The 12,668-nt window shown below is 36.7% G+C and overlaps 1 protein-coding gene and 2 pseudogenes across 1 annotated transcript; 1 reads left to right on the forward strand and 2 right to left on the reverse strand.

The window, feature by feature from the left end:
* Positions 1-1,257: 1,257 nt before the first annotated feature.
* LOC7472647 (U-box domain-containing protein 30) lies at positions 1,258-3,880 on the reverse strand. Its single transcript, XM_002302362.4, has one exon. It carries the CDS (start codon positions 3,272-3,274, stop codon positions 1,931-1,933), a length of 1,344 nt encoding a protein of 447 aa, XP_002302398.1. The 5' UTR covers positions 3,275-3,880; the 3' UTR covers positions 1,258-1,930.
* Positions 3,881-5,135: 1,255 nt separating this feature from the next.
* Positions 5,136-8,910, reverse strand: LOC18096272 (lecithin-cholesterol acyltransferase-like 1; annotated as a pseudogene).
* A 963-nt stretch (positions 8,911-9,873) lies between these two features.
* On the forward strand, positions 9,874-10,820 carry LOC18096273 (UDP-glucuronate 4-epimerase 2-like; annotated as a pseudogene).
* Positions 10,821-12,668: the final 1,848 nt, after the last annotated feature.

A 12,668-nucleotide genomic window follows, 5' to 3' on the forward strand; every position in this document is an offset into this window, starting at 1 on the left:
ATCACTTACAAAAAAGGACCTAAAAAAATAACTCGAGTCAACTTGGATTAACCTACTAAATCCATAACCCGAATCGTGAGACCGGGATAACCCAATGGAAAGCAAATTAAAACAAATTATAAAATTCAATTCTCAATCAACCTAGTGTTGAAAGATGAAATAAAAAAAATCGATTACAATAGGTGCACAAAAAAACAACTTGAGTCAACCAGGGTTAATCTGTCAAACTCATAACCCAAGTTATAAGATTAGAATAACATCATAAAAAGTAGCCAAAACAAATTACAAAGTCTAATTCTCAATCAATCTAATGTTGTAGGATGAAATTAAGAAGAAAAAAGTCAATTAGAAAAAGAAAAAAAAACTCGAGTCAACTGAATTAACCCATCAAACTCACGGTTCAAGTCATGAGTCTGTGATAATTTCATAAAAAGTAAATTGAAAAAAATAATGAAGTTCAATACTCAATAAATCTAACATTGAATGATAAAATTAAAATTAAAAAAAATAACAAAGATTAAAAAAAATTATTCAAGTAAATAGTGTAATGTGAGGAGGGGTACAATAAAACCCCCTCCTCCTTTAGTTTTTTTGTTAATGAAACTATATAAAAAAAAAGTTAATTAGAAAAAAAAAAGTCGATTTAATCCATCAAACTCGTGGTCCGGATCATGAGTTTAAAAGAATTTTATGAAAATTAAATTGAAAAAAACTATGAACTTCTGTAACTAATAAATTTAATATTAAATGATAATATATATATATATATATATATATATATATATATATATATATATATATATATATATAATGGGAGGAAGAGTTTGGTAAAACCCTAGTTTTCTGTTAATGCCAATTAAGTTTGCTGTTCTTGTAGGCCTGCCACGTCTCTAACAATCCAATCATAGTTCTACATTCCCTTGCTTTGCTGTGACCAAAATCTGTAAATTAACATACAAGCTCCAACGCTATAAGAGCAAACAACCGTGGATTACAGGACTGTAATTGCTAATTCTATGCCATATCATCATCCCCGCTTCTCCAGAACAACATTCAAAAGCTCCAGACAAAGTCGAGTTTGATGATCTCTTCCTTTCTATCCCCCCATTCAAATACATCTTTCAAAAAAATGTGGAGTGATAATTATTAAGCACCAAGGATACTCTGCATCCCAACCTTAGAGAGCAAAAAGCACAAATTGCAGAGAACTACGAGAGTGAATACACAGACAAGAATGATTTGAAAGAAGCCCCAAGCAAAAGTGAAAAATGGAATAGATTAAGCATGTATAAATACGAACGGGTGCTCTTCAAGCATGATTTTACAATGAAAGCAAGAAACTCTGCCATTCTACAGCTTTTGAGACTCGGGGTAAAAGATACTTGAGAACTGAAATAAAAGAATATACTTCCACCCCACAAAACCCTTACAAATTAAGGGTGTAAAACTGGGGATCAACGGAACAACATACAAGTAACTACAAATACAACTGACCATACATCCCTGTACGAATTGCACATTCCCAAACGCCTTCCTTACTTTCCAAACCACCAGAACCTCCATTAGAGACATACTTTACACATTAGTTGAGGATGGAAACAATCACGAATCCATGACCCAGCTCAGTCCCTTTGGCAAACAAAAACAGCTGAATTCAACAACAACCTCGCTCGCTAAGAGATTTTTGGTAAAACCACCAGCTTAGAGACAGTGGATTGCCAGGTACACAACATGTGATTAGCCTAAGATACACGTTATGATGCTTCTATTATGGAAAATCAATGCTATGTATCAAAGCTCTTTAATATACACAGGCGAGTGAGAGGGGTACCTTACCAACCCCCACCACGAGTTCCATCGGATCCCAAGAGCTCCTTCGCCTCTTGCGAGGTAAAAGAAATGCTATATATCAACAATCTGCCAATTTCATTCACTCTATCGTTCTGGAAAGCTTACACTTGGAAATAAATATAGTAGCCGTGTAATTTAGACTACACAGTTTCAGGAGCTCAACTGACCGCTGCTTCAACACAGGATTGCAGCCACTCTGTATTACAAGAAGTAGTTTCGCTGCCAAACCTGCCTCCACAGCAAGTGCTGCACATTCTTCTGGTGCAAGATTGCAAACCGCCCACAGTATTGATAATGCAAGCTGAGTACAGCTCTCTGATTTGCTCATCAAAAACTTGACCACATTAGGGATTGTGTTGGCACAGTCCTTCAAAGCCAATCTACCCTCCGGAATGGTCGACAGAACCTCCAAAATATGAAGTGCTAATTCCAAGCACTCATTATTCAAACCGGGCAATAGCTCCACTAATGGAGGAACTGCCCCAATGCTCACAACTGAGTTCCTAACAGATTCATCTAAACATATGGTATTTAACAAACCGAGTCCAGCCAATACTCCATTGGGGTGTCTCTTATCTTTCACCAACCTCAACAAACCCGCCAAAAGACTCAAACTTGACACATTTTCTGATCCCAAATCTTTTCTTCCAATCAACATTTCGATCAATTTCGTACAATTAATCTTGGTCTCAATCGAACCCTCATTCAACATATCCACAACTAAGGAAATCTTTGCAGGCTGCCTCAAATTTGCCTTGGATGGCAAATCAAGATCCAAATTCACAAGAATACCAATTACCTCAGACCCTACAGCATGAGTCGTAAAAGGACCCAATAAAGTAGAAATCAAGGCAACTCCACCCTTATCCATCACTGTTTTCTTCGCCATTGAATGGGCAACCACAACATGCCTTAGCTCCTTCAAAGTTTGCACTCTAGCTTGACCCTTAACCTTCTTTAAAGAATCCAAAAGCTCAGTGGCCCTCCCTAACACGTCCTCTGATCTCTTCTTCATAGCCAAATACTTCTGCGAGAACCAGCTATAAATCAGCTGCTGCAAAGTCCTGTTTGGCGTCACCGTATCATCCCAAAGCTCTTGCATTGTAGTGGGGCACGTGCAATGACCCAAAGAGAACCATTTGAGAATGTTGGATCTCTCGTAAGTCTGTCCAGTGCAGAGAGTCACTGGGTCTTGCATAGGGTCCAATGAAATTGGACATATAAACACGGATGGCACTTCTATTGATTCAAGCTCCTCAATCATCTTCTTCAGATCCAATTTCTCCGTCACGCCAGCACAAACTAAACCGCCGCCGCCGCCCAAAATGCCATCTTTAATGGCTGTTTCTAGATCCAGGATTTGTCCACCAGCACCCACATCTAGCCTTAAATTTCTATGGCTATTTGGCTGATACATCGGCATTTTGCGAATACCCTTTTGGAAAGAAAACACTACCCACTATCCAACAAAAGAAGCTAAATCTAAATCTAATTCAAGAGGAAAAGAATAATAGTAGAAGAAGACCCGTCAAATCCACGGGACAAGCAACGTGCGGGAAAGGAAAAGAGAAAAGGAGAGAAGGCATAAAGAGTCTCTGGTCAAAACAGTAACAGTCTTTCCCATCATTATCATCATCAACATGCAATCCTCTTCTCTAATACCAAAGTGGTGAGTAAACTAACTTCATCTTTAAGTTCAAAGAAAAGGGTGGAATCATCAACAACCCAACTTCACATAAAAAGTGAGGAAAGAGCAATCAAAACGGAGTGAAAAAAACACAATGATGATGAACAGAACCTCCACAACTCAAATTCACCGCATAGATAAAATAAAAAATATTTGAAAAGAGAAATTTGGACATGAACATACCTAGTAGAGTAAGAGCATTTGAGGTCGAGAAAATGAAAGAGTTATCTAGCAAGTATGTAGTCTCTTCTAATGGAGGCCCCAGAAAAAAGAAAGGAAAAAAAAGTGTGTGTTGAATGGAATGGAATGGAATCATTCATGTACTGTTGTCATTAAGATGAGATGCCTGATTTTTATTTACTTTTTAGACGAGGAAGAAAAAAAAAAGATAAAGAGAGGAGCTTAGTGGGAGTGACCGGCTATAGCCAGTGTTTCAAACCATTGGCAACTGTGCACCACACGTGCAGTCGTATAGTCAATCACCTTAATATCCGGTCTCTGGATCATGGAAATCCAAAGAGATGGGTATCTGTGAATTTGTAGATAAAAAAATTAAAAAATTGATTCAATATTTAGCAATTATCTGGTAATTTCAATTGAGTGAAATATTGCATAAATAAAGTATCTACAGTTCTTCTTTCTGAAAATAGAATAACTAATATCTTTTCAAAATACTTCATGGTAACTTATTCAATTATTAATCTCTGTAATAAATTAAAAACTAGATGGATCAGGGAACTGGAAGTCCCGTGGGGGCGGGGCCCGCTGAGAGCGTGCCTTTCGTAAAGTGCCAGCTCAACTCTTGACCGGTTATCTTGGGTCTTGACTGTATACGTACGCCTTGGGTTGCCTTTCCGGTCTCTTGTTTGACCACTTTGATGCACTTTTGCTTGCTTTTTGGGCGAACTAGAGAGTGACACGTGTCCGATGGGAATCGTGCGTCCCCTCTCTCTGTGCCCTCCTCTGCCTCGAAGTTAATTATTGCTTGTTTAATTAATTATTTAAACTCCGTCTAAAACAAGAGTTAATGCAAGCAGCAGCTGTAGCAATGGTGAGCAGTGGAAGAATTGGCAAGTAGAGATTTGACCATTATTCTTTTGAGGCGGTGTACAGGTTGTCTTTTCTGTTGTTGCCTCCTCGCTTTTCTTTTCCTTTTTAATTAATGGATCAGAAATTCAGAATTCAGAGCTAAATTATTGTTCCCAAGTGTTGCACAGGGAATAGAGATCCTGCTATTTTCATTAAAAAAGAAAAATACCGCAAGCGCAAGGGAAACGCCATGTATTTTACCCCATTTACATTCTCCATGGAAGAAGACATGACGTTGGACAAGGTGACCGCACAAATCACATCACATTAGGCGGAATCAGGGATTTCCAGCGCTCTGTAAACTCATCTATGTAATCTATCCATAATAATAAAACTCTCAGTTGGGAATAAAAGATTTACTCTTTCTATAATTTTAAATTTGAGCCATATGGTTACTTATATGATGACCACTGGAGATTTATATGATCGTTAACTTCAGGGCCCGTGGAATTAGTCGAGATACACGCAAGCTGACCCGAATACCCACGTTAAACTAAAAAAAAACTCTCTACACAACTGTGCTGATAGCATCAGAATTAATACAAGAAATTTCTCGTGTTATTTCACCAAGTGCCGTATCATTCTGGAGAATTGATGTGTGAGAAATCCCACCAATTCTTTCTACCCTTGAGAGGTTGATTTTTTCCCATAATTTCTCAATTGCTACTAAGCTTGCCATCCTCATTGTGCCATCTCTGTCCACATAAACAATATCTAGTTGCTCGTCAAGACCATTTTCCCCGTGGAATGAAGTTTCTGGTGTCCTAATATCACTCCCAATTATACAAGTGATAGGAAACTCTGGCGCCATCAGCTGTTCAATTAGAGGCAAAATCCGGGCATTATAAGGATTGATGATGTAAGGTGATTAGGAACAAGGCTCTAATAGGTGGATAAATTCGTTAGTCATTTGTTCTTGCAACATGCTTCATTCTTCGTGGCTAGGATGACCAAAATAAGCATGGTTTGATGTAGAAAGCCAAGTAACTGTAAAATGATCTTTATAGTAGGTTAGGGAACACTCAGGTATTTAAGGAAGTATCTTTATAATAAGAGAGAGTGTAATAATATTTTAAAAAAGATATTAGAAAAATATGTATGCAGTAAAGCATAGAAATAGTGAACTCTTTACCTGGATGATTCAAGATGTATTTATATCCCTTGAACCTTGTCCTTTTGTCTGGGATGGAGGGACTGTAGAGTAATTTCTATTAAGTGAGTTGTGGGTTGTGTTCTACTCAGCTAGGGGTAAGCAAAATAACCAAAAAACTGATAAAACCAAAAAAAATATAACTAAGAAAAAAACCAAATTAATCGATTAGAAAAATAATAAAAAAAACAGCTTCAGTTTGGTTTGGTTTTGTTATTCAAAGTTTGAAATCGATTGAACCGAACCAAACTAGTTCAAATAGAACTGGACCAAATTGAAAATTAGGTATAAATACTAACTTTTCTTCTAATCCTAAAGCCTAAATCAAACCAGACACCCCTCAAGCTTTCTCTCAATCTCTTTGTCAACCCTAAGCTTTTCCATCCTTAAATCATAAAAACTTCATTTGTTTTATATCTTCATTATCCTGGCTACATTCAAATGGATAATATCATTCTCCTTCATCCTTTTTCCTCCTCATAAGATAGTGTCTCGAAGCTGCTTCTCGCTTATCTTTAGCAACTTCAAGCCATCATTGGTTTTAATGAAGAAAGCTTCAGGTCTTAAGCACCAAGCCCCAAATACTCCGAACAAAATCTCTATATCATAATTAAACATTTCAACACCAACATCATGAAACTTCACAGTGCTCATAAAAAGGCCATTAAAAAGCAAATGGTCCACCTTTACTGCCAAACTTCTCCAAACACCAATAAAATCTATCTGGTTCAAATTTTCTTCTTCTACTACCATCTTTCCTTATAAATAATCTAGAGCCCCAACTAATTTTTTAGAGATTGTCCAACTTTCTTCATATTTTTCTTGCTAATGCCTCTTGTTCTTCATATATTCTCAACACCTAGCATCAAATCCCCTCAAAACAACAACCGATATCCTTTCAACCCATTCTTTTCTAATTTTTTCCAATATTTTTATACCCTCATAAAAAATGCAACAGCCAGGTCCATCAATTCACCCCTCAATTGATTCTTTGCGATTTCAGTTTTTATTTTTTAAAAAACAAAATTAGTTTGGTTATTCGTTTAGGAGAAAATTGAAACGAACAAAAATGCTCACCCCTACACTCAATATACCCAAGACACCATAGCCATACACCTGTCTTCCATTAAAATTATTTAGTTGAGAGATAAAGATGTGGTAGGCCATGAGAGACTTTAATGCACTTAATGGTGTTGGTGTGTATATTTGTTAAATTAAGTTTAATTATTAAGAAATAATCTATTTTAAGATTTATGTAAAAATATGTGGTGTGGCATTAGATTTGGACATTATATTTGAATCTATAGGTGTAGTGGACTCTGCCACGCGTTAGGCCAAGACGAGCAAAGAGTGCCCGACCATGCCTGGGGTACGATGAAAAAAAATCCTCGGGCTCAACACCCCTGGGCAACGCACATCAGGCCTAATTGTTGGGTCTGACAACTCCTGTCAGACCCAATCATTGGGTTTGGTAGGGGCCAAACCCAGTTACCAAACCCAGTTGCTTTCTGGGCCTAGTGATGTGTTAAGCCTAACACGCCTGTTCGAGGCTTGTTTTGTAGCTGGTGCAGACCAGCCCAGCATAATCAAGGGTTCAGAAAAATTATACAAGCGTGTTTTCTTTGATCACGATATTTTTTTTGGAATATATATATATATAATTACTAATAAAACATTAGTCCATTAATAGCCCTTGGTCTTTGCAATATAATAATACACGAAGACTTTAAATAATTACCCTTTGAGCAAAATGATGAGTTTTACTCGTATAATAAAAGGGGTGTATATATTGGGGCATATAGCTGGAAAAAAATACGCAGAAAGATAAAGAGATTTGGAAGGCCCGTGGAGACTGCGTGAGGCCCAAGAGCCCCATTGAGAGTTGTGTCAGTCTAAGACTATTCTAGAGAGGAGGAGGCTCGTGGTCATCACTGGAAATAGCATGAGGCTTGGGAGTCCCACTAGAGAGTCATGCAAGTTTGAGAGTGCACTTGAGAGACAGGAGACTCGTGGTCATCCTTAGAGATAGCATGAGGCCTAAGAGCCCAACTAGAGAGTCGCGTCAGTCTAAAACTGCACTGGAGAGACATGAGGCTTATGCTCATCCTTTAAAATAGTATGAGGCTCGAAGGCCTCACTAGAGAATCGTGTTAATTTAAGAATGCACTGGAGAAACTGAAATAGAAAATTTATTTCAGAGATATAAATTGTACTTTAATTATTGTTTGTTCAATTAATTATTTAAACTCTGTCTAAAACAGAAGTTAATATGAACAACAATTATAGCAATGGTAGCAGTGGAAGAATTGACAAGTAGAGATTTGACCATTATTCTTTTAAGGCGGTGTATAAGTTTTCTTTAATCTTGATATTTTTTAGAAAAAAATGTATACATAAGATTAATGATAAAATACTGGTTCATCGAGGATAAACCCTTTCCGAGAGTCCAATGTCCTTAAGGAATAGAGAGATTTCATGTGCTGAATAAGTAGAGCAGCATTCAGAGTCATGACAAGTTTTCTTTCACCAAATATTTTTGCATTGGGCAAAAGCAACGACTTGCTTTTTGAAGTTCTTTTCTCTCTTTTTACAAGTAATGGATCAACAAAGGGTACTCTTAGTGCATTCCCCGAAGCAAAGGTAACCATTTGCCTACTATGTGTTGGAGTAAAAAGTGCGACAAAGTAAAAAAAAAAAGTTTACTCCCTCTGTGGCCTCAGGTTCGAGCCCTGTGGTTACTCATATGATAACCACTTGAGGCTTACATGGTCGTTAACTTCAGGACCCGTGGGATTAGTCGAGGTGCGCGCAAGCTGGCCGGACACCCACGTTAAACTAAAAAAAAAAAAAATTGCGACAAAGTGTTTCATAATTTTTTTAAGCTAAGATACTGGGTTTTGATTGAGAAGTGGGAGCACAAAAAGATCTTTATAAACTGTGGAAGACAATAATTAGTTGCTTCCCTCTAGTATTTGCAGTTGCTTTTCCTATGATAAGTTCTGAAAAACTTAGAACCAACTTTCAATGGGTGACCTTATGTAGCCACGCCATATCAAAAAATATATGAAGCTTCAAATAGTGTTTTCTCATCAATGTATCAAATTTATTCTAAAGATTCCACTAGTGGAGCCATATATTATATGGCATACATCTAATGTGAAGCATCGTAAATGAATGATACTTATTTAATTTATGAACAATACATATCTAATTTATGTGTATCAAGCAAATCATATTGCATGACTATATTAATTATAAAGCCAAAATGTGTTTGTTTTCCCCCACTCATTAATAGTAATTCATAATGTTTATTTTTATTTTTATTTTGCATTTTGATCCTTTTTTTTCTTTAGTTATTAATTTTTGTAATCTAGTTTTTATATGATATATTTATAAGGATTTAGAGTTGAAAATCTATTTTAATTTGCCTTCTATATGATCAATGTGATATCAAAAAAATATTTCAATATTAGATTGGTATCAAAAAAATATAAAGCTAAAAGGTGGAGGGAAAACATTGTTTCCCCACACCCATTAGCATTGTGGATTACAATAGTAATCTGTAATGTTTTTTTTTTTTTTGCATTTTGGCTCCTTTTTTCCCCTTTGGTTATTGATATTTTTTTTATTTAGTCCTTATATGATGTGTTTATAGGTATTTAAAATTGATAGTTTATTTTAATTTGTCTTTTATAAGGTTATTGTGATATCAAAAAAATATCTCAGCATCGGGTTTGTATAAAAAAAAAACTTTAGCATCGTTGCATGATTTATTTTTAAAAAAAGTTTAGTTAAATAAAAATTATTAAAAAAAATTAGAATATTAAACTTTGTGAACTTAATGATCCAGTTTACGAGTTTGATGAGTTAACTCTAATTATGTTAACTCTAATTATGATGATATATATATAAAAAAAACTTTGGCATATCCTACAATTTTGGATAACTCTAATTAGGATAACTCTAATTAGAATATCCTACAATTTTGGCATTAACTTCCAGATTTTTCCTCCAATAAATAAAAAACTTGCAAAATTTGTAAGAGCACGGCCCACATTGTAATCTCGGTCCATTGAAGGCCCGACCCAAACTAACCATGGCCTGGACCAATCCACAACCAGCTATTGTTTGGGCATCATCTAGTTCTGTTTATGGGCTTAATACTAAAGTGCCTTTCTCTGAGAAAGATAGAACTGATCAACCTGCTAGTTTATACGCTGCTAGTAAGAAAGCTGGTGAGGAAATTGTACACTTACAATCATATTTACGGACTTTCCCTTACTGGCTGCGAATCACGGGACTGTTGCTAGGGATTTTACCTACATTGATGATATTGTGAAGGGTTGTTTGGGTTCGTTGGATACAGCAGAGAAGAGTACCGGGAGTGGAGGGAAGAAGAAAGGGCCGGCACAATTGAGGGTTTTCAATTTGGGGAATACATCTTCTGTGCCAGTTACTGATCTTGTCAGTATTTTGGAAAGGCTTTTGAAGGTTAAGGCTAAAAGGAATGTTATGAAGTTTCCACGCAACGGGGATGTTCCATATACACACGCAAATATTAGTTATGCTCAGAAGGAATTTGGATATAAGCCTACCACGGATCTGCAGACAGGGTTGAAGAAATTCGTGCCGTGGTACCTCAGTTACTATGGAGACAAGAAGGCTGTTGCAAGATGAGTTGAATTTTTTTGGTTCAGTACTTGGAAAACATTCCTTGTTCATTATGATTCTTATAATTGCTTTCTTAACATTTCTGTGTTGTTCACTGCATGAAAATTGTCTTTCATATATGTTTAATTGATGCTGTACAAGGAGGAATATCGTGTCCTATGTTGAATATTATTTGGTCGGTGGATTTTGTTGTTGGGCACTCCCTGCACTGTATCAAAACAAAGCCAGAACCATCTTTCTCTTTTGTTTCCTATTTTTTGGAATATGTAATTGTTGTAGTTTCGGCATTGTAGAATTCATGACCGATAGAGCATATGCTGATTGTTGGACTTGTATCATTTAATAAAATAGCACACGTGAATTTCACATTTATTTCTTCTTACTGAACAAATTGAATTCATTTGACTACTGTATAGTTGTGTTTTTTTTGTACAAAGGCTCGGTGTGGTAATGATATCCATGACAATTTCAGCTGCAGCTATTTCTTTCTTGCTTGTTGTGAATGATCTTGATGGTTGGTTTCTATTAGACCAGCTTGTGTCTGTGTTGTGGCATATATTCTTGATTCAAAAGTCCACCATGCCCCTCACTTTGTTTTTGCTGTTCTGAGTGAACAATAGATATTAGTTATGCGTTGCATTTGACCTAGAGTTTTATCCTTTCTTCTCCATACATGATATATTCCAGGATGTTGTAACGTTCTGTTGATGAATGTGATGCTGAAGGACACATTTCTGCCAGAGCTGATTAAATTTATTAAGCTCCCAACTCTCCGAAACTAAATTTTGCCACTGTGGTCTTGGCCCAACCTTCTGTTCCTTTTTTCATTTCTGGATATGCAATTTTTGGTAATTTCTAGTTCAATGCATTTTTGTTGGGTTTGATTTTTACTCATCAGACAGAATATGCAAGAGTTAGTTATTAAGCAATGAATTTGGAGGAGGTAAACCATCATTGTTTATTTTGATCTTTCCCTGAGACTTTGAAGTATTTTCTTGAAAACATGGCAATTTTACTCTCCATTTCCATTGCTGTATTCTGTCTATATCTTCTCATCATGCAGGGGACTTGTTTTGGTTCCTTGACTTAAACTTGGAGAATTGCTCTCTGTGCAATTATATTCCATTCCATATAATCCTAACTTATGCGCTGGAATAGCCTTTATTCCCTTTCTGGAAAGTATATAATTTAATATTATTCCAAATGGCATGGATGAGGATGATCTCAGCTTGGTGGATATGATTCTTTGAGTTGGAAGGCAAGAAACTTTCTTGGATGCCAATGAAAGGTATCCCGGGTTGTGTGTGTGTGTGTCTGTGTATAGATGCACTTGCTTTGTGTTTGAAGCATATGCTTTGCTGATTAGTTTGATTCCCCATTTCATCTTCTATAAATCCTTACTGTCTGCTGTAAATTGCTCAGTGATTAATAGTTTCTTCTCATCAAATATTTGAGCATTTTGGATAAACTAGCATGAAGTAAGCTGTTGCAATTAGCTGTTTTTCTCTCTCTTCCAATTCTAGAAGAGCTACTACTCGATGACACCCTCGTTTGTTACGTGGTTTGAGGGATTGTAGAAGACTGCAATCCCTGGTGGCATCCCAGCAAAGAGAAATCATCAACTCGATGTCCATGGGATTAAATGTAACCTTTTCAGGACAAGGCATGGTTGGATTCCTAGACCATACTGAACGATGAATCGTAGCAGTGATCCAGCCATAAAACAGAAATGGAGGTGGCAGTGTCAGCTTCATAAGTTGAGGTCGAGGAGGGTAACCCCAACTTGAACACCGCTCACTGCAGCGCGGAAGCCCCCTTGGCTCCAACTCTGGACTCGCTTAAGCTAACAGCCGAAAATTGGACTGCACAAACTCCAATTGTGAAATAACTCTCGACTCGCTGGACACTGCCAGGGCATTCAATTCCATTCTAACAGCTAGGTGCAAAGAAAGCATCGACACACCTTGCACGTGACTCGCATTTAAATTCCTCATGAAGCATATTGCATCTTCTGCAAAAACATCATCCATATATACTAATTTCTTGCTTTCAGATACAGGGAGCTGGAATATACATGCTGCATACTGACAAAAGCAGTAAATGAACATGGCCCTTTTTGCCGCCTCCTCGTTCTATTCTTTGAATCGCTAAATGCTCTTCTCGAAAAGGGAAGGAAAAATAAAATTACCAAAATGTAAGAGATTAAATCCTTTTTTTTCC

Source organism: Populus trichocarpa, chromosome 2 (genome assembly GCF_000002775.5).
Source record: "Populus trichocarpa isolate Nisqually-1 chromosome 2, P.trichocarpa_v4.1, whole genome shotgun sequence".
Taxonomy (NCBI): domain Eukaryota; kingdom Viridiplantae; phylum Streptophyta; class Magnoliopsida; order Malpighiales; family Salicaceae; genus Populus; species Populus trichocarpa.

Coding starts and splice junctions, on each gene's coding strand:
- LOC7472647 (XM_002302362.4), bottom strand. CDS start 3,274: ATGCCGATGTATCAGCCAAATAGCCATAGAAATTTAAGGCTAGATGTG.